General features: G+C 43.7%; 1 protein-coding gene across 10 annotated transcripts in view; it reads left to right on the top strand.

Moving 5' to 3' along the window:
- The window catches only part of si:ch211-278a6.1 (SRC kinase signaling inhibitor 1), a 110,131-nt gene that overhangs the window by 48,364 nt on the left and 40,066 nt on the right, over positions 1-21,701 (top strand). For 7 of the 10 annotated variants that reach the window (XM_034593952.1, XM_034593950.1, XM_034593946.1 and 4 more), the window contains exons 2-4: positions 13,192-13,221; positions 14,120-14,469; positions 20,231-20,257. In XM_034593952.1, the coding sequence (XP_034449843.1) occupies positions 13,192-13,221; positions 14,120-14,469; positions 20,231-20,257 (407 nt within the window). Of the gene's footprint in view, positions 1-13,191; positions 13,222-14,119; positions 14,470-15,756; positions 15,894-20,230; positions 20,258-21,701 lie in introns of those variants that run through there. The other 3 variants (XM_034593954.1, XM_034593955.1, XM_034593956.1) reach the window with 3 other exon arrangements.

Genomic DNA, 21,701 nt, shown 5'->3' on the forward strand with positions numbered 1-21,701 from the left:
GGAGTGCACATAAAAATGCAAGGCCCACATACGTTGCGTCATAAGACACCTAAACATTGCTGTTGCGGTACTGATACATTTGCCTGTCATGAATATGCAGTAACCTAATGTAACACACGCTACAATATAAATAAAATCTGTGGCTCAACAAATAAAGCCTGTTAAATCAATGGTTCTCCTCCAGCCTCAGTTCTTTAAAATCCTCCATCCAGGAGAACCGAACAGAAATGAAAATTTTACTGTAAGTTGTGACCTAAATTCCTTAATCAAAATCTTTTCTCTTCAGGGAGAGCAGTTAAATAAGTCTATTTTTATAGCGAATGTGCTTTACTAACGTGTGCAGACCGAGATCTTTGAGTGCTGAGGATTCTTTTTCACATAAAGCTCTTTTCTGTAGTTTTATTTCAATTAATTATTATTAGTTTGTACCAAACAACAGCATCAGACGATTTTTCTGTATACAGCAGTAAGCAATTTGTTCTAAATAATACCCTATAATCCGTATTATAAAATAAAAGCTAAGTCAGCCATGCAAGGTAAAGATTTCACCAGGGGATGACTCAGTTTAAGATCTTTCTAATGAGCTGCTGTTCAGCTACATTCAGTCGAATCATCTCTTATTTACATCTGACGTTCAGAGATTTCCCAACCCGTATCAGCACTAATGACCAAACCTGATGTGAGATTATGAGATCTCGGGTTTATTCATGAAACCTGCAGCCCTGCCATAAACAAAAACCCTTCAAAACATATAGCATTGAATCCTTGTGCAACATATTTCTCCCAGTAAATGTGTTATACAACAAATAGCCGAAGTACGGTTTCTGTTGCGGCACATCAGGAAGGTTCTGTGCTCAACCAGGGCCTTTCTTTGTGGAGTTGGCATGTTCTCACAGTCTCTGCGTGGGATCCTCCCGGAAACTTCCTCCCACACTCTTAACTACAAATTGTTGACTCTTATTGTGAATAGTTATTTTTGCCTCTATGTTTGGCCCAGTGGTGTCCAGGGTCTACACCGCCTCTAGCTCAATGTCAGCTGGGATTGACTCCAGCTCCCCCTGTGACCCTCAAAGGAGTTAGCGGTAAAAATCTGTTTTCAGTGGCTGGCACTCTAAAGAGTCATATCCTGTAAAGTAGAAAGTAAAGTTGTACTTTTTGTCCCCTCCTGTGTGACAGAGACAAAGAGGCAGGCAGCAGAGGGTGACGGGAGATGTGAGGCAGAAGGTGGGGCTGCTGTTTTTTGCGGAGACCCTCCCCGCAGCACGCTTTGTGATGTCCCCCTGGGAAATAGTGAAACAGGCAATTACTCTAACATCCCACTAGGGACTGCTGTGTGCCGCTGATCGCCCCTCTCATTCCTGGATCACAAACAGGCTCGACAAAAGCCCTTTCTTAACCGGCTCAGTGCCGGGGTGTCATCCCTGATTTGTGCACAATTTTTACTTAGCGTCATAGAAAAAGAAGATGGCATCTTTTGTATTTGTGACACTGTTTCAACATATTATTTTTCTGATCTCTCTGTCCTCCCTTTAATATCACAAAAGAAAATGATTACAAAACACGATGTGAAGATGAAAGAGTTGAGAATTTGGAGGTTTGAACTTCACAGGCTTCTGCAGTGAAAAGCCATTTCCTGCAAGGCAGCCACAGGAACCCTCTGATTCTCTATTTGTGTTTTCTCCTTTCTCTTTCCTCTGATGCCACTTGACAGAGAGCAGAGTTTTCACCGTGACACACGACTATCGGCATCAAAACACAGATCTGAGTCATGTTGACTCGACAACTTGTAATCTCTTCTGCCCTGCCTGTGCCACATCTGTCACCGGCTGTGTCAAACGTGTGTTTATGCCTGTGTGTGTATGTTTGTGTGTGTTAAGGGGGGGTAGCTGGCTAACTGCTGCTTGTGAAACAGCTGACCCGTTGCCAAGGCAACCGATCTGCAGCCGCTGTCGGGCTCATCTCGGCTAATGTTATGATTGATCCCTTCTTATTTCTTATTCAGATTTTGAAGGTATTTTTCGCCTCTTGCTCTTTTCCAATTAAACTGTCAGGCTAATTCCAATCGAAGAGGACAATTATTCTAATGATTTGAAGAAAGTCTGCACTATTGTGACTGTGCGTATCATTAATGCACCAGGTCACAGACAAGAGAATACAGCCTCTTTTCTGAGGGGCCACAAGATCCTGCAGGGACAGCAGTGCAACAATAATTTGCTATTTGGAAAATAATGGGCTATTTTCCAGAGCACCTGACACGGACATTTGCGTTCTCACATACGGTCCCTCCGGATTAAATTTCCGTAACCTTTCGGCTTTGTGTTTCGTGTTTCCAGGGCCTCAGCTGGTGCTGCATAGTTTTAAGCTCTAATCACCTGGTGCCCAGCTCCCTCGGCAGCCCAGCCTTCCCACCACATCTGTCACCAACAAACATACCACCTGTGTGGTTAAATAGCCTCTCTGCATGCCTGCATGCTTCAGCGGGGAGCTACTTTACTGTACTTCACTGTCAAATATCAAATCAAGCAAACTGAGTCCAACAAACCCATTAAATGATGTTGCTGAGTGAAATGCATCTAAACTCTGTGCCAGGCGCCCTTTATTTTCAGCAGCAGATGATCTCACTCATTTCTCTCAGTCGCTTCCGTTTGCCTCGTGGAGCTGAATATGCATCCTCTCCTTAACATCCCCCTTGTCTTTATTTTTTTCGACACCTCTCCACCGCTCCTGCCTGTCTGCTCTGGTAGATCATTTAATCAAGTGATGGAAGTGATAAATGAATTTCAGTTTGGAATGCAATTCACCACTTTGATTGATAACCCGTTGCCTGCGCCCAACCAATCTGACAACAGATGTGTTCCTGTGGGAGGGTTGCTTGTTAGGGTGGCCGGTTGGCTCCGTCTGATGCAGGAATGGCAGCATGCTAATGCTTCAGGAGGCTTGGCAGCAGTGCAGCCGAGAGTGCAGGCAACAAATGCGTGTAAGAGCCGTCTCGGTAATCCTGCCCCGTAGAAGGAGAAGTAACTATAACAGCGCTGCTCCACCAGCAGCCGAGATCCTCTTATTTAACCAGCAACGATGACAAGATTTACTGCAAATTGCTCCTCATTACACGATCATTAGGAAACCTTAGGCTCCCAGTCTGAGCAGCGCAAATCGTGTTTTGGCTTTCACTTAACTCAAATGATATTAGAACAGTAATGATCTTGTTAAGGGTGTTCTTTTAACAACAGCAACACAACAACAACACAACAACAACAAAAGGATGCTGAAGATGCTGTCTGCAAATACCTCGTTTTTCTACTGGAGCTGTGTGTTTTTACGTTGCCAGTTAACAGGGCTTCATTTAATTCAGTGATTCATAGCTAAATTTCAGTGAAGTCATTAGTGTTGGCAGTCAGCCTTTTAACATTAAATGAGCATTTTCATTAGTGTTTGGCCTGTTCAATCTGAGAGTTCAGCTGTTATTAGAGGAAGAGAGGGACAGACGAAGTGTTTTAACCGTAGCAGGACTAAATCAAAACAGGTTTTTTTTCTCAAACAGCTCTTGTTGTAATTTATTTAATCCGTTACCCCTTTACGATAGTGGCAGCACTACAAGATGATTTTTTTTCCCCTCGCCCACTTGAGAGAAAACACTTATCAGTCTTACATTCTGTACACGAGTCGTGATGTTACATTTTCATTATTTCACTCTTCTCATTATGTATCTGCCGGTTGTTCCTTCGGGAGCTTTTTAAGAGATTAAGAGCTTGAAATTTGGTCCCCGCGATATCTTTAAAAACGTCACCCTGTATCTCTCACAGCACAACATCCAGATTGGAGGTTTTGACAGCTGTGGTTTCCGACCATCAGTGTTGGCAACATGCCTGCAGAAGGTTGTTGTGTAATCAGCCTGATTCTGTGAGCGTGGGGGAGCAGAGAAACGGACAGAGGCTCTGACCTGTCCAGAGGCAGCTTAATGAACCTGCAGAACGTGATGTACAGGAGCAAGAAGTGTACTGCACAAGTATAATGTGTTTGCTGTTTTTTTTACTTTTTTGTCATGATGTCATTAAAGTAAAACCGATATTTTTACCTCATCAACATTTGGCAAATAACCTAAAAATGTAGCCACATTGTTTTCCATTTAATTAACAATTGATTGATGTTGAGTTAATTGGTTGCCCACATTACAAACAAAATACCTACTTTTACTTAAAAGGTGCTTTTTGGAGGTTCAGTTTTACTCACACTCACATTATGCATTATCAAGGTCTGACTAACCTCTAACTCATTAAGTTTACTCGGCAGCAGTTGACTTCCCTTCATTTCTTACTTTACCCGTGACTTTGTCTTTCTCTGCTATAACTTTTGGCGTAAACAACGAATGACAAAGGAAAACACTGTAAGCCAATTAGCCAGTGAGCTGTTTTCTGTCCTTCCACTGTTTGTATTGGTCACTTGTTATGGATCAGGATTATTCCTTGTCGTTGGCTGCGTAACGTGGATAAACCTTTGTCACATTACCTCATACGTGGACATGAGTTGTGCCTGAGTCACATCCAGTACCACAATGGTGGTACAGACAACAACTCCCATGATCCCACACTGCTTCATGACATCATCAAACTAAGTCTTTTGTTATTTTTGATTGAGAGACCCTCTTGGGGCCAAAGTTGCATATTGTACGTTTTAAAGCTGTGTATATAATCTATACAAAATACAAGCTGAAAGAAACACAGACCTGACATAAAGTGTCTAACAGGCTCTATAGAGTTACAGACCCTCTTTTTCTGGGTTTGCCCCCTCCTTCGTAACAACCCTGCACATCTCATGAAGCTGACGCTCTGTGTATCAGCTCCGATAGAGACGTCTTCTTAAATCTTCTCTTTAAGTCGTCAGATTTCATTTGTCGATTAAGATACTCCCAAATTTCACTCCAGTGGTCAAATTTCAGTTAGTGAACGCTTTGCAGCATTTCATGCATCTGGATGTCTCTGTGTGTGTGTGTGTGCGCGCGCATGTGTGTGTGTGGCTGTGTAGAAGTATGCGTGTGTGTGTGTGTGTGTGTGTGTGGCTGCGTAGAAGTATGCGTGTACTCTGGTGTTAATAACACAGGGCCTATGGGAGAGATAATGACCTATGAAACCTGAGAGATTTAATAGAGAGTCCTTGGGAGTTGTCACAGGAGGATGTCTATTATCAGTGACCTCCACCTGAGTGGTTTTCTGCCTGCTTTTTATCTCTTACTTAACTGTAGCTCCCCCTGTCTGTCAGGCAGGGCGGTGCAGAATAGTAGCTGGAATTCCTTTTTTCAATGTCTGCACATTTTCTTTGAAGTGGCAGCGCTTTTCATGTGGTTCAAGAATCCTTTGAGAGAGATGTGTGGCGACATGTGAGCGAGCGGACAGTCTCTGATTGGCTGAGAGTTTGCATCCACCTGCTGCAGCCGCCACAGTTGACCTGTTTTCACGATAGAGTCACGTCCAACCCCCGAGGAAAGTCTGGCTCTTCCAGCCTTGGTTTGCTGCCGTTCCTCTGATACCGCTCCCTTTCGGCAGCCACATTGACTTGTTTGCTTTTCTGCAATGATGTTTTTATTTGCTGCTTTTTTAGTGTTTTGCGTTTAAAGCTTTTGAGTGTGTCATTCACACTGTAAATGGGAAAAAAAATCATTAAATTTTCATATTTGTCAACGGTTCAAAATGCAGCACTAATAATTTACTAAATATTTTCAAATTAAGACATATCTCAAAGAAAGAAACGTGGCTGGTGGTTGGAGGATTTCAGCGTGTTCGTTTAAGGACATGAAAAGTCAGTTGGATGGTTCCGCTGGTGACTCTGTTCCCCAGCGTTTCTCCACCATCACTCTTTCATGCCTTGTTTTGTTGCTGCTTTCATCACTTGGCTCTGCGGCTCAGCAGCGTGCTGCATTGCACTGCTCTGATGAATCCGTTAGCTTAGATCAGCGTGAAGCTACATCGGGCCATATCTCGCATTTGACATAGTACCTCCGACAGCTACAGGATAAGTTGAACATGTGCAGATAGATTTTTTGTTTCTCTCTCTCTGTGGCTGCAGATTGTTGCTTCTCTTTGTGAATAATTATGCGTGATATAAAGAGGCAACAAGTCCAGTTTGGGCTTTTCGCTGGCGCTTGTAGATTTGAAGTAGCGGAAGGTAAATTAAGGTTTATCAAATGTGGTCTGAAGTACCCTCCTGTTTCTGCTCTTCCTTGCTTCATTTCACTTTGCACACAGGAGGTCCTCACTGGATTCACTTCACTGCAGAAAAAAGGGCAATGGTGTAGAGTGAGAGGCCCTTAAATTACACCTTTTTCTCTCAGAGGTGATCTGCTGCCTTGACACTAATATCTTACCGGCACTAAAGGCTTTTCTGTAACTGACACTGTGCTCTGATCCGGACAAGGTCCAGCAGGAAGAGACACATCCAGCAGGGATCAATAACGTATCAGATTAACGATAGTAATAATAATAATCACAATAGTAATACGTCTGCAAGTGGTTTTGTGCGTTGCTATATGTGAATTTGCATGTGTTTATGGTCAGAGGTGGGATGTAATACTGTACTTAAGTACATTTTTCATGTATCTGTACTTTATTCAAGTAGATTTAGATTTATTTTTGGGTACTTTTCATTTTTATTCTACTACATATATCAGTAAATATCTAAATATCCACAAAATTTTAATAATCAGTTTATCCCTTTTATTTACATTTTATTTTCTATCTAATGTACTTTGACTTGAGTAGAATGTTTGAGTACTTCCTCCACCACTGTTAATGGTTGATGTTTACGTACATGAGGCAGTGGGCCAAGTGTATTACTTTGCTCTGTCAGATGTTGTAGTGTCCCCACTTTATTTTAGGGGTGATGATATTAACATTTAGACAAATGGTCAGAGCAAGGATACGGAAATTGAAATTGTCCCATAAACACAGATTTGTCTTTCGTATATTAATTTTATATCCATTTTTCCTGATGGATTAGTCTTTTGCATGTCACTTTACCTGAAAGCATTGGACAGATGTTTTTGTAACGGTTCAGATGTTTTACTTTAGATTAATGGTTATACCCACGTTCCAGTTTTAGCTTTGCTTCTATCTGTTTTCCTTCTTGTCAGGGAGCCACTGGTTTCCTGTCTTGTGTAAATGCACTCAGAAAACACGGAAACCACTTTTCATCACAAATCCATCATAAGGAAAAATCTGCTTTCATTTTTGTCAGTTTTTTTTGTGCTGCATTATAACATCGTTCACACTGATGGATTACCTTTGTCAAACAACAGTCAGGTCTTTTGAAAATTGCTTTATATTAAAATAATTTGAAATGGCAGCAGGGATTTGATGTAATTTGTGTTAAATAACGATGTAAAAAACACCTGGTGGTGTTTGCTAGAATAAATGAAGGCTAATTCATACTCCGCTGCCTCTCCCTCCACGCGGTGCTGTTAAGGCCCTTTGACTGAGGCTTCCTCCACCTGTGACTACACCCGTCACTGCTGCACCCTGTGGAGATCTGAGGTCCAGGCTCCGCTGACAGAGGGAGGTGCGGCTCTTTGATGTAGCTCCGTCTGAAGGCAGCCGTGGAGCCTCCGCGCTTTCCAAACATCCGATTTTTCCATCCAACGCCTCTTTAAACTCCATTAGCTGGGCCACGTCTCCATCCAGCCTCTCATTCGAGGTAGCATCTGCCTCCCCAGTGAGATAGACTGAGCAGGTCTGATGTTACAAGGTGTGTTTGGAGAGTGTCTTCCTCTTCCGTCGCAGTACGGCTATGCGGACTGACCTGCTTTAACAAAAGGCTGTAATTAAGAGGCTCTCTCCCCTTCTGCAGCTATTCCACAAACCGACAGGCTGCTTTTACCAGGATGACAAGTGCCTGCCACCTCCACCCGCCTCACCCCCCCTTCCCGCCTGTCGCTGCCACATTTACACATCATCTCTCGAATTCATCCTCCAGTTGAAAACACACGCACATTTGTCGTGCTCGGATTCAGAAAAGCCCCAGAGATGTTGCGCTGAAGCCGTAGCACGCTCTAATTGTCTGAGTATGTGCCTTTGTGTATAAGCAGGTGCTTTTCTGCATCCGCAGTATTCTCCTGCGGTTTTTTAACTTGGCTGCCTCCACAGTATTCCCCGGCGTTGCCCGGGGAAACGAAGTTTGTCAGTGGGCGGTTTTGTGGGTGGGGGAGAGACAGATTAAAGATAGACAGAGGAGAGCGATAGGTGAAAAGATGGGCGCGCCACTTGTTGTTGTGCATGCTTTAAATGATCGAGGGGGTGTTCCCCTGCATCACCTCGCGCAGAGCATTAGATTGCAGCTGTCTGTCAGTTTTACAGGTACGAGTCTTGTGATTGTCTCAGCCGGTTACGTCCGGCGGCTCAGACACGCACGCTGACCTTCTCCTGATGGCTCGCTGCCCACCCATCAATTTCACCCCTTTTAACCCTCCTCCACTGGCCCAGCGGTGCCTCTGAGCTTTTAGAGATTACCTTAATGGAGAGAAAAAGGTGAAATGCACATGCCTGCTGGGTTGTGTGTCTTTCTTACCCAGAGCCTCATCGTTTTAAGTGTGTAGCGACGAGTGAGATCACTGAAAAGCGAGATCAGAGAGAAGGAAACAAAAGTTCCTGTTTCAAGTTCAAAGCCTCTTTTGCTGGCTCTTCACTTAAATCCAAATTTCTGCTTTGGTGTAACTTCGGGAGTAGATTTCAAGGTCTGTGTGACGGCTCGCAGTTATTACGACGAGAATCACTTGTCAGACCCTTGTCCCTTTTGAAGGATTAGTATTATGTTCAAATAAACGGCTTTGGAATAAATATGAATTGAACACATTGGATATATATTTTTTCTTCCTTTAATACGAAGCATTATGTATGAGTCTCGTGTAACCTTGCATATAATAAAAAAAAAATGGAATTTGCTCAGTACTGAATAATACAGTTAATTGGTTCATTTCCCTATAACGTTGTGAACCAGCTGGTTCTTGAGTTGTGACCTGTAGGGTGTTTAGAGGCCTGATTGGTGGTTTTATTGAAGGTTGTATTTAACGGTGCCGTGCCCCTCTCCCCTTCTAGTTGTTTGTTTTAACTGTTCCCATTGGAGCGTATAGACTTACAATCGCCAGGAGCTGTAGGCCCGGCTGATTGGCTTATTTCCTGTTGCCTGCAGCCCTAACAGACACGCCGGATTTGCAGTTTGCTATTTTCTACCTACTTCTTCTCCATTTTTTTTTTTTTTTACACCCTCTTCCCTCTTTCTTGTCTGGTTGATATTCAGCTGGTCTGTCCTCCCTGTGCTGTCACAGCTGGCAAGCCACAAGGAGGCCTTCCGTGCTTGCGGTAAATTGGGTTGGGTATCAGAGGGAATAGCTCACCTTGCCTTTCCCAACCATCTGCATAACAACAGAGGTTCTGGTGAGGAGCCTGCACCATCAGAAACTGGGTGGAGAAAACGGGCTTCTTCTTCTTCTTATCACAGTATTCAACATGGGAGAGTAATTAAAAGTAAACTTAAGAATTAGGAAAAAATAAACATTCACAAAAACAAAGAGCTGATTAAAAGATAGATGACCGAATGCTTGGTTTAACTGTATATGTTATGAAAAGTTAAGTTTGAGGCCATTTCTTAATAATCTGATATTAGAAAATAAAAAAGCTAAGTAAAATTTAGAATAAACAAAACCACACAAAGAGGGTAAATATAATTTCCCCTTGGACATGTCTTTTTTTAAATGAATGAATTTATATTTGATTTGCTACTTCTTTGCATACATGTATTAAAATGCACTTAAAGAGAAGAACAATATGATGTATATACAATGGCAAAGAAATTCATTTTGCCACATTGATTAAAACGAGTGATGAAGACAGTATTAGGTGCCACAGATCACGGTAATTACAAAGTAACAAGAAAACAATCATGACACATTCAATATAATCACAAGATGTGTGATTTCACAATTATATTCAAATAAAACATTGCATTTCTTTGGGGATTTAGTGGCAGGCTTCAGTGATTAAAATAATCAGCACTGAAGAACAAACACACTCCAAAGTTTGGTCTGGTTGGAAAGTTCACGTCTTCAAGCTGGTGACATGTTGTAAGATTTATAACCTTTGTGTTTATTTACTGATCCAACTTCATTTCCATGACGTGTAACACACACTTCAGACAAAAACGATTTAAATCACATCTTAAGAAGACACGTAGGTGTTAGATGGGTGAGACAGGCAGCATTCAGACAGCTACGTTTTAAATAGTCTACACAAGTTATTACTGTTTCAATACACAGTAACAGTTTGTTTGGTAACTGTCACAAAACATTTGTTTCTAGTGTTTATAGAAATGGATACTTCAACATTGAAGATAATTTATTAGTTAATAGACAGTTAGGTAGCGACTTTGTTCATTTATTAATCATTTTTAGAGACAAAATGTCCAAATTATCCGATTTCATCCCAAATAATTTCAGTGTTGGACTGTTAAAACAACAGATTTGAATATGTCACCTTGAAATGTATATTAAACATGTTTATTTTCTGACATTTCAAAGACTAAATATTAAAAAATACATCTGCTAAACAAATGATAGTGAAAATAATAGTTATCACAGCCCTATTGAACATTAACTGCAGTCACCATGAAGTGTTCTGGGTGAAAACCCTTTTTCTGTGGCAAATAATATTTTTGTCTTTTTTAAGTTCCCTATTTACACAAGAAGCCTCAAAGTGAACTGCACCCAAGTATAGCGCCAAAGTGTTTGAAGTAGCTGTGAAATAATATGTGGCTTCTAAAGACTCCAGCTGTTTGCATGTGTGCAGTCTGCAGCTTCCTTATCAGCTTCTCTTATACCCTCCACTCTGTGTGACCCACTTGTTAATATGCCCCAAAATATGAAGCTCCTCCACCTTCCTCTTCCAAATCCTTCGAAGAAACGCCCGCTCCCCTTCTCCTGATTCTCCATGTGGTCTGTGCGTATGTTGAGTCGGGCTCTCTCTCCCTGAGTTGAACGTCCAGTCCAGCAGGTGGCTGTCTAGAAATAAGTAAAGTACGTACTTCAGGATTTGGCTGTGGTGATAGAGAACATAAATATATATGTGAGTTGATAGGTGGGTTGGCAAATACCTCACGTACTGAAATTACAGACATACTGTATATAAATAAATCGCTGAAGACGGAGGAGACCAGTGACTCAAAGTTAAAGTTGGGGAGAATATGGCTCAGTGAAATGCAGGAAAGGAGAATGAAAATTTGTTATAGTTATATGAATCAATAAATAAAATAAAATAAAGTCCTGTGGGTGAATCTCTGCTGATGGAAGCAAAAATATGCCCAGAAAAAGACCAAACTGTTCAATCAGGCTGCATTGTTGTTTTTCCTCTTTCTTCTTTTTTTTGCTTTGCAGTATCTTTTTCTCCGTGCAGGTAATTTCTCCTCCCGATTGTCTTGTCTAATCTCCCGGTGCATGCCCTCCGCAGAGCCCTCTTTTTATCCAGTCAGGTTAATGCTCTTGAGTCGACTCTCTATCTTGACGGCGCAGCCCGGGCCTCATTGGCTGATCTCGCAGATCTTATCGGCTCTGATTGCGGCTTCCCGTTGTCATTCAAGACCTCCTATTATTTAGTGGACCAACGGGCTGCCACCTTTTCCTGCAGGCTGGGAGTCTTTGTTGCGGTTTGGCGTGCTGCCGACCCAGACCTGCTGGCAAACGCTGCTTCCTCGTGATAAAGGGGTTTCACCAGGAACGCACCCCCATCGAGGCCCTTTTAAGTCGGTTTAAATGACACTGGTGTCGCAGGGACTTGCGCAGATTGTTTTGGCTCCCACAGTTGTTGTCTGCCAGTTTATGTGAACTGACAAAAGTAATGATGTCTTCCCATTTTTTTTGTATTCTAATTCTCTCCTGCCCACGCAACTTTTTTTCCCTGCTTTGTTTTAGAGGCCTTGTGTACAGCTTTGCAAAGAGCATTCACAAATTGCAGTTTGGAAAGTTTTTGGGATGTACTCCAAACCAATGGCTCTAAGAGACATTTTAACACAACCAAGTTCATTTCTTTTGGGGTGCATGTTAACTTCTGTCAGGACTCAAAACTTTCTTAAATATAGAACCATAAATGTTGCAGTGGAAGCATATAGCCTAACCAGCTTTTCGCTGTCGTTTATGATTCTCAGTCACAATAATAAGCCGTAGTACAGTACATAGGCCCAGCTTTGCCAGCCATTGTAATGGGGCCCTTGAGTCAGGTTCTTGTTAGCTGATGCACAATAAGCTGCAGCCTAATGAAGTGTAAACCAGAGATCTGGGAGGCTGCGAGGGGGCCAGATGAAAATAGCCGGTGGCCTTGGTGCTGCAGCGATACACTGCAGCTCAATGGTAATGCTATTAGCCGGGAAGTCAGTCCACTGCGTCTGACCCCCGTGCAGTTTATCAGCACTTCATAATGTAGTGGATGTAAGGGGCAGGGTGCTGAAACAGCTGATCACACTTGAGTGCGGTATCTGTCTGTGAATGAGCACAGAGTGCGGAGTGGGTTCGCGACTGAGGCGCAGTGTGAGTGCAGCTGCATCGGTGTACGATCGCAGACCCGCTGCCCTCGACAGGCTTCCTCTGTGTTGAGGTTTGTCCACCGGGGAGCGTTGTAGCCTCCGTCTGGCCCGCTTCCTCCTCTCTTCCCCTGCTTTCATTAGCAGTCCATTTGTTGCTCCTGGCCGGAGGAGCCTCCCACTGGCTGCTCGCTCTCTCAGCTCATCGTAACGAGCCTGTAATGTACAGATGGTCCGCTTCATTCAGTCCTATTAAGCCTCAGCACTCTTCATTCTTTTAGTGTTAAATCTCTCAATTGATTATTTTTTTTCTACCTGCATTTAAGTCTGTAGTTTATTAGGAGATTGTGATTAAATGTGTTTTGATTTTAGGAAGCCTTCCCTGTGTAAAAATGCATGATAATAATCATCTACCATTCCTCAGGTTATTGTGACACTATTAGCATTCATAGCCAACCACCTCTCCAACCCTTATGAATACATTATAATGCATATATAATGCATTGACTAATTGTTATTCAGAGAAAGTGCTATGATTTCAACATAGCGCTTTTCTGATGTCATGTGACAATGTTCTGGTGTGTTTGCTCGCACGTCTGTGCACAAACACACAAATTAACCCTTGGCATGTTTCTCTTCTAGCCAACGCCAGGGCCTGTTATCCTAAGCAAGGTAACTCACGGGCGAATGGCTCCCTGCTCTTTTAAAACACTTTACATTCATTTTTTTTTTTTTTTTGTCTCCAGTCTCATATTTTTTGTGTGTAACCATACTGTCTCGTCCCCGGCTGTCTCCCCCTTTATTTCCCTGCGTGCTCTCCACCTCAGGCTGTGTTGTTTGTCAGGTGCAGCACTGATAAAAAGGCCAGGGGCTGTCAGATTGATGCCTCTCCTTAGAAACGGACAGCAGAATCTTTCACCTCCAGAGACGAGAGACAGTGAGAATATGTAAAGAAAAAAACGGTGTCAGCGGACGGAGGACGATCTCAGCTGGAAGGCCGGGAGTGAGTGTGTGAGAGAACAAGGGCAGAAATGAAAGAAGTGCTCCATATTGTTCCCACCTGACTTTCAGCTGCTCAATTTTCAGTATTTTGTTTCCTCGGAAAACAATAAAAGCCACTTAGAATGACAAGCAGGCATATCACAAAGGAATATCCTGCAAAACAAATTCAGTTTGAGCCTCTTCCTCTGATCTATTGCAGAAGCATTTTACTTTTCTCATTTTTCTTCCCTTTAGAACTTGAATCAATAACATTGCAGGGAACCGCTCCATCCTGGTGGCAAATAGTCTAACATCCCATCCCATTTTCTCTCTCTGTCTCTCTCCTCTTTCCTGTCTCCTCTGTGCCTTAATGTTCCCTCTCTCCTTCTCTCTGCTACATTTGTTTCCACCTGTGTGTGCCTACCTGGTGTGTCTGTACGTATGTCTCCACCCTGAACTCTTTCTGCATGATTGTGTGGGTGGCGATTCACTTCCTTCTCGCTACTCTACCCCTCCCTTCCTTCTTTCCTCCCTACCATCCTTTCTTTCCCTTATCCTCCCTTCTTGTCTTCTGTCCTTGTCACTTCAGATCCCGAGCGTGGTGGCAGTCACATGATCTCGACAGATGACTTGGAATATCCGCGGGAGTACCGGACGCTGGGCAACAGCACCCGGCGCTTCTCCAATGTGGGCCTGGTGCACACGTCGGAGCACCGCCACACCGTCAGCGCTGCCCAGAGCCTGGAGGCCCTGACCAACCTGCACAAGGCCGACATGGAACGGAAGAGGGACGCCTTCATGGACCACCTGAAGAGCAAGTACCAGCAGCAGCAGCAGCAGCTGCAGCATCCGCACCACAGCCCGCACCACAACCCGCCATCGCCATCACCCTCCCACGCCAGCATGAGGGGCACGTCGGAGCGCTCTGCACGTGAGCAGGTAAGCAGTTCATCACCTCATGAGGATTTGTCAGTGCTGAGCAAATTTGTGTTTGCCTACATGAGGTAAACATTAGGTCATTGTGAAATGAATGTTTATTCATTTACTTTTGTGTTTATTGAGATTTCTCACCACTATACTGGCTCTTTAATTTTCACAGGTCAAAAAACCCACTAACATCTGGCTTTTGTCTGCGATGCGAATTAATTCAAAATGCATTCACTGCCGGGTCAAGTGACTTTTATCGGCTCCAACTCTGTGATGGAAACATGTCATATGCACTAATTTGGCAACACAGTGAGGGAGCCCTAACACTAACCCAACCAAAACCAAGACTTAACCCCGGAACAGTCCATTAAAGGTGGGTCACAATGTGAGGACTGGCCAAATTGTCCTCACTCAGTAGGTTGTAGGCTCAAACTGGTCCTCACAAAGATAGCTGTACAAGGGCACACACACACACACACACACACACACACACACACACACACACACACACACACACACACACACACACACACACACACACACACACACACACACACACACACACACACACACACACACACACACACACACTGAACATACTGTGCTGTACACAAATTCGTTCTCAGTGTGTGAGCACTGCTGCTGTGTGTATTTAATAGGGTAAATTCAATGTAATGACGTGACAGAAAAACGCATCAGGGTGACGTGAGAGAGAATGAAAGGTAGTAGAGAGAACAAGTGAGAGAGAGAGAGAGAGGGTGGGTGAAAGACAGGTGGAGTCCGTAGTTGCCGTGGCAACCTCTCCCATATATGGCAAGAGGGGATATCGCATTGCAAAGGTCAGGGTGTGTGGAGACGGAGGAATTGTAGAATAATGAAGACAGAGAGCAGAGAGGAATAACGAGTTGAAGGAAAGACAGTTTAAAAAAAAAAAAAGCAGTAGCAGCTGGAATAGTGACAGCCCAAAGGTGACAGGGCATTTTCGCCGCACGGGGGGAGGAGGAAGCAGGAGAAGCCCAGGAATCCTGTCTTCCCGTGGATGTGCAGAGCGTGGACGGCGAGCACGGAGGGACGGGGGGAGGAGGAGCTGGAGAGGAGCAGAGCAGCCAGTCAAACAGTCCGCTGCTCAATTAGCCAGCACCAGCAGGAGCCAGGCACCCATCTGCGAAGGAGTTAATCGGCTGGTGTTGTAATGAATTAAATAAAGAGTTTCCGCCGCATGTGCTACTGGAGAGAGAGAAAGAGAGAGAGAGAGAGAGAGAGAGAGAGAGAGAGAGAGAGAGAGAGAGGCAGGGAGATTGACTGAGGTAAAGGGAGGGAGGGTGAGAGAAGCAGAGGGAGGGAGAGACGGGCAAAAACGCGATGAGGAGTTGCTGCACCTGACGGACAGCCTGGGATGACTGGATGAGTGGTGGACAGGCACAGGTGCACTGCAGGTGAGACAGGACTGGAAGCTGGAGACTGTTGGTGTGTGTGTGTGTGTGTGTGTGTGTGTGTGTGTGTGTGTGTGTGGGGAGGGGGATAACGATGTGCAGGCTGGGATTAGATTCCACGCCTCTTGTGTTTGTTGTGGTTGTTGTGGTGACGGTGTGCATACGTCTCAGGAGGCGCAGAAGCCCCGGTCGAGACGATGGCTGAGTGGACGACACTGTCAGCTGCACACATGTGTTTGGGTCGAGCCTCTGGTCACTGTGCAGACCCCAGTGTGGGTGTTTTTCTTTTTTAAAACAGAGAGACAAAGGCTGCGGTAACGTTGAGACACCAAACTGGACCGGAGGAGTGAGAAGGATTGAGGAGTAGGGGGGGGGGCGGGGGTGCAGAGAGGATGACGACATGAGAGAGAGACGGGGGGTGTGGAGGAGGGGTGGTGTGAGTGCAGTCTGCTTTACATGCTGGTCAGGTAATGCAGCGCTCCACGCTGCGAGGCTACGTCCTTCTGTGGCAAACTCCAATGAGTGCACACACACACACACATGCCTCTGTGTAAATCTACACAGGGGCGTCTTTACTTAGTTAGGGACTCGTTTACCCCTGGGCCCCCCCCTCCCCCCCACTTTAATCTGTCATCTCAAACAGACATCAGTTACTCTGCCTCCCCGGTACTCGTGGCATATTTATTTCAACGGCAGGTTAAAATGGCAAGATATACATTTGAGCCAGAGCAGCAGAGCCTCAGTCAAGAGCATCACGCGTCACCAGGGATTAAGTGTGATAACGACTGACAGGATCTAATTATAATTTCCACGCTGAAGACGTGCTTTAATTGCAGCGATGTTTGCCAGGATGGATAAACGTTACAGGGGAATGAAATCTCCCTCTATCTCCAGTTGGCCCTCGCCCCCCCCCCCCAGAGCAAGTGTTTGCATCTCAAAGTCCAAGTTCTGTGTATCCGCCTCCCTCAGCAGGGCAGCGGTTACAGCAACACAAGGCGTTTGAATGAATGTGTTTACTTTACCTGCAGAGCTGCGAGCGAGCCTCATTAAAGCAACCAAACAGAGAAACACTGGCGGCGACGGACACTCAACACCACAAATCACTTCTGCACCATTACAGCCCTCAGAGTCATTTAGGTTTGTGGGAAAGTAAAATCATTAACATTGTCTGAGCGATTATTTATGACGCGCCAGTGGTGCCCCTCAGCCGCCGTCGGGTTGAACAGATCGGGGGGGCTGCGGTGAATGAGTGACTGACACACGATGAGGTGATCAAGGCCAGAACGAATCCAGAGTGAAGAGACCTCATGTTTTATCTCGGGCCTGACACTGACCTACTTTACCCACGGCCTCTCCCCCAGAGTCTGAAAGAGAAGCAGCTTTTTGACCACTTCTCCTCAGAGTACTCGTGAATGTTTTATAGCCTCAGATCTCTCACTGTCCTGAAAAGCACCGTTGTTTAAGGGTTATTGCTTAATGCCTTTTTCTGATAAGACAGATTAGGGTTTTTTTTTCAGTGCATAATGGAACATTTAGTTCTTTAGACATTGCAGATGCATGCAAAATGACTGGGAGTTTAAAAATACATACAGAGCAACTAGCTAGAAGACAGATGCTCTCTTCAGAATCAGGAGGAAACATTTTGCTGGTTCAGTAGAATTATTTGGAAATAAATGGACCCAGACTGTGCTCTTGCTTGTTTTGAAAGCTCCTTAAAACAGGCATGTGAGACCCAGACCTGAATCCCAATCATCAATAAATAAAAAATAAATCAATAAAAAGTATTTGCAGAATATCAGATTAATCCAACCTAATTATTTATATCCAAACCTAGACCAGCATATCGTTGATGGAACATCCTGACACAGACAAGAAGTCAGCTCATCATTTTTAAATTACGTGCGTGGTTGATTGTTGAGCTGTGTTTTGCAAGCTGCTGTGTCCAAAGTCTACACCCGACTTTTTGGTCATTCATTGGAACCGAATGTAGCCACAACCAAGGACCTCTTTGACATGGTGTCAATTTGTTTGAAGTCAATGTTCAGCTCATAGCAGACTCCTCTAGGTTCGGTGAGTTCAAAGCTTTGAAAACACTCATTTTTTGCAGGGAGTCCGTCCCTCCTGCTGTTGAAAATATTGGATTATTCCTGGAAGGGTTTTGAGTTGTCGAATTCCTCCTTGTGAATTTAACAGCAATGATTGTCCAACCACTGACAGAGGAGAGCATATCGACCAATGAGTCGACCAGTCGAACAAGAGTCAGTGTTTTATATGCCTAGATGCATTACCATCCTTGGACTATTTTAATATATGAAAAAATTATTTGAATACGGCATAAAGATGAAGCATGATGGTATTAAGAGAAAGTGTAAGAATGGGATCAGGACTAAATGAAGGAACATAAGGTGAAAGATTAGATTACGACAGGGTACCAATCACAGAGAATGCTGCCTCTGAAGCTTGTGTTTACTGAAATAATCTTTGCTTTTGTTGAGACAGTATTAAAACGGAAGGCCCATAATGAAAAACGATCAGCTATCATAAATCAAAACCTACCCATCACTTTTTTTTTTTTTTATCCCTGCGACAGGAAAGTAATGCGGGTGCGGCAGAACCGCAGCTGAATGGACTGAAAATTGCCTGCAGATAAGAATAAGAACTAGAATAAGAGTTTGGATTAGAATTAAAATTCATGAACTCTGCCCAATCTCTCTTTAAAAAAAATGTGTCCATGTCGTTTTGAGGAATTCCTGGGCCATCAGTGGCTTGGCCTGGTTTGGCCTGTGAGGAATTACGTTTTAAATGGAAAGCTCAGTTCCTGTCTGAGGCCACAGCCAACATGCGAGCACCTTTTCATACATGGCAGAGGAAGGGCAACTGGACAGATGAGATATATATATATATATATATATATGTGCTGCTGGAAATAAGCAGGCGAGGTTGAGACGAAAAGAGCACGGCAGGTGAATCCAGAGTGAAAGAGACAGGAGAGCGAGGAGGAGACGGAGTGTTCGCTTGCCTGTGGTGGGGAAGTCTGGGAGAGAGGCCAATGTTGCAACAACAGAGTGGGCTGCCGTTTAATTCGATTTAACTCTTTTCCTTTCCTCCCCTTCTCCAGCTACAGCCAACAGTGCAGTTTTGTTTCAGTTGTGTCGCAACCTGATGCCTGTAAAACACAGCCAGCAACGGCATTAACACCAATCACTCTTCAGTGATTACGGTTGTAGTTTAGAAAGCTGAGTTAAGGCTCATATATGCTTCGTTTATATACGAAAAGATATGTGTATCTGTCACTACCCACAAACTAGAGGGCAGTGCAGAGTCAAGAGTTTCTTACTAACTCGAAAAGTCACTCTTCAAAAAGTTCTGCCATTACTGCCATGAAATTTCTTCTTCATGTCCTATGGTTGTCTCTGTTAAACTATTGGCTACAGTGCCCCCCACCTATTCTGGTGGTACTGCTCTGTTTCATTTGTATCCATGGGCTTTCAATAGATGTGCACAAATATGGACGAAATGAACGCAGAATTCGGATTGAAGGCTATGTCAGTTTCTGTATCTGATGATAAGCTTAAATGAGCCTTAATCGCCACTGCCCACATACTTTAATGTGTCCTTTAAGTTGGAATGGTTGTTAAGCAGCACATCCACCAGAGGGCGCAGTGCAGAGTGGAGAGTTTCCGACAACAACAAACATGGAAAAAGTGGAGGAGGTTGTGATAAAGTGTCTCTGTGTCCATGTGATTGAACAAAGTAACGACATTTACGTTGGCTGAGCAATGCATCCACTAGAGGGCAGCGCAGAGTCGAGAGTGTCCGACAACAACCAATGATGGTGGAGGAGGTTGCGATGTAAACGTCTTAAGAAAGAAGCAAAAGCAGCTGTTTGTCCCTTTGCCCAAACAAAGTATCATAAGGATGCTTGTAGTTTCTTACCAACTCACAAAATCTGTTGAAATTTCTTCCTCGTGTCCGACAGTCAACTCGCTTGAACTATTGGTATTGCTGTTTCGCTTGTATGCGGACAGAAGGCTTTGTCAGTGTTGATGAACATATCTAACATTGAGCATAAATTAGCTGTCAACGGAATTAATGAGTTTTATAAACGGTTCGTAAGAGAAGAAGCATGTTAATTGCTTTATTGTGGCGGATTCATTGGTTTTCTACATCTGCAGTCAGCTTCTACCTCTTCTTCAGTCCAGTTTATTCAATGCATATTTTTTAATTCATTAATTTTAGCTGTAAACTAAATAAAGCCTTTATTGGAGACTTATATATCTAACTCTTCTCTTTTCTGTCTGTTTCCGTCTCCCCCTTTTGTCCTTCATGAATCTCCACAGCAACAGCCCAACTACTGGAGCTTTAAGGTCAGTGCTGTGTGTCCCCGTGTGTTTGTCATTCTTCCTGTCCTCTGTGTGTCTGTCTGTGTGTGACACTGTGGTGTGTGTCGGGTTGCGGTGGCATGAGGTGTCATGGGTGGCGACAGCTTAAACTCCTCCAGCTCCATTTAATCTGCAGCAGAAGACGACTCTCTTAGGATTTATGATACCTCAGTCAGCTAGCATTAGTGGCTCGAGAAGTCACGTGACCTTGCAGATATATTACTCAGACTGCCTGAGACATGAAGGAATCAGACGTGTCACTGAGGCAATATTGAGACAAAGCTTTGACGTGCAGAAATACTTGAGCCATGGCTAGAGCTGCTGAATAGGTTTTATCCACAGACTGTCGAGAGGAAAAACAGGTTGTCTCTGCCTAGAAAAGGCCTGCTTCAAGGTGCATTGAAAGTTTATATCTCTTCTTCTGTATTTACAGAGTTTAGCCTGTTTGTCAACTGGTATACATTTTGTCTGTGTGTGTGTCTGTGTGTGTGTGTGAAAGAGAGAGAGAGAGAGAGAGAGAGAGGAAAGAGCCTCTGGCTTATCTGTGGTGTAGTCTTCCCTAAATCTCATGCTCACAATATCATTTGGACAGGGTGGAAATGTTACCGATATCAATAGCCATATGCCCTGACCCATGGGGAAGGCTAAGCAATTCATCGCTCACTCCCACAAGTACTTTAACCTCAAACAGGAGTGATATGAAATGGAATTTAGAGCCTCGTCTGTCACGTAAATCTATTACACAACCAAACCATTTTAAACTCCGCAGGGCTTTCAGGTGGGTTGCAAAACGTAGTGACTATTTGAGAGTGAAGAATGAAGCTTTAAAGACAGTGTTTTATGAAAGAACCTACAAAAGATTGAACATATGAACTGCTTTTTTTTTCATTATTGTTTAGCCTGCAGGTTATTTCATATCTTAATGTCTGGTGTTTGCCCGACAAACAGCCCAAAGTTCACAACAATTTAGTTTACAATATTACACAGGCAGAGAAAAACAGCAAATCTGCTCAATTTAGAGGCTCGAAACAGAGAATGATGATTTGAAATTACTTAGAAATACAATAATTAACAATAGCTGTAGGTAGCTTCATCACCACACAGCAGAAGTTAGAATTTCTATCTCATCACAAGATGCTGCAGTGGTAATCAAATGTAGAGCCAAACAAATCAGAAAAGCCTACAGTTGTCGACTTATTTATGACATACAGGATGGAAAGAATCCCCTTTTCTGTCTGACTGCAGCAAGACAAGTTTTTGAAAAGATGGGAATGTGGAATTAGAAACATTACAACTGTACGACCACCAATTGTATAATATACGTTTTTGTTTTTAGTTTTACTTATTTTATTTGTTGACAATTTTCTCTTAGTAACACGATTATGGACACCCCCCCTGTTTTATTATTTTAGTTTGCACTGCTAGGCCT

Source organism: Hippoglossus hippoglossus, chromosome 8 (assembly GCF_009819705.1).
Source record: "Hippoglossus hippoglossus isolate fHipHip1 chromosome 8, fHipHip1.pri, whole genome shotgun sequence".
NCBI classification, from domain to species: Eukaryota; Metazoa; Chordata; class Actinopteri; order Pleuronectiformes; family Pleuronectidae; genus Hippoglossus; species Hippoglossus hippoglossus.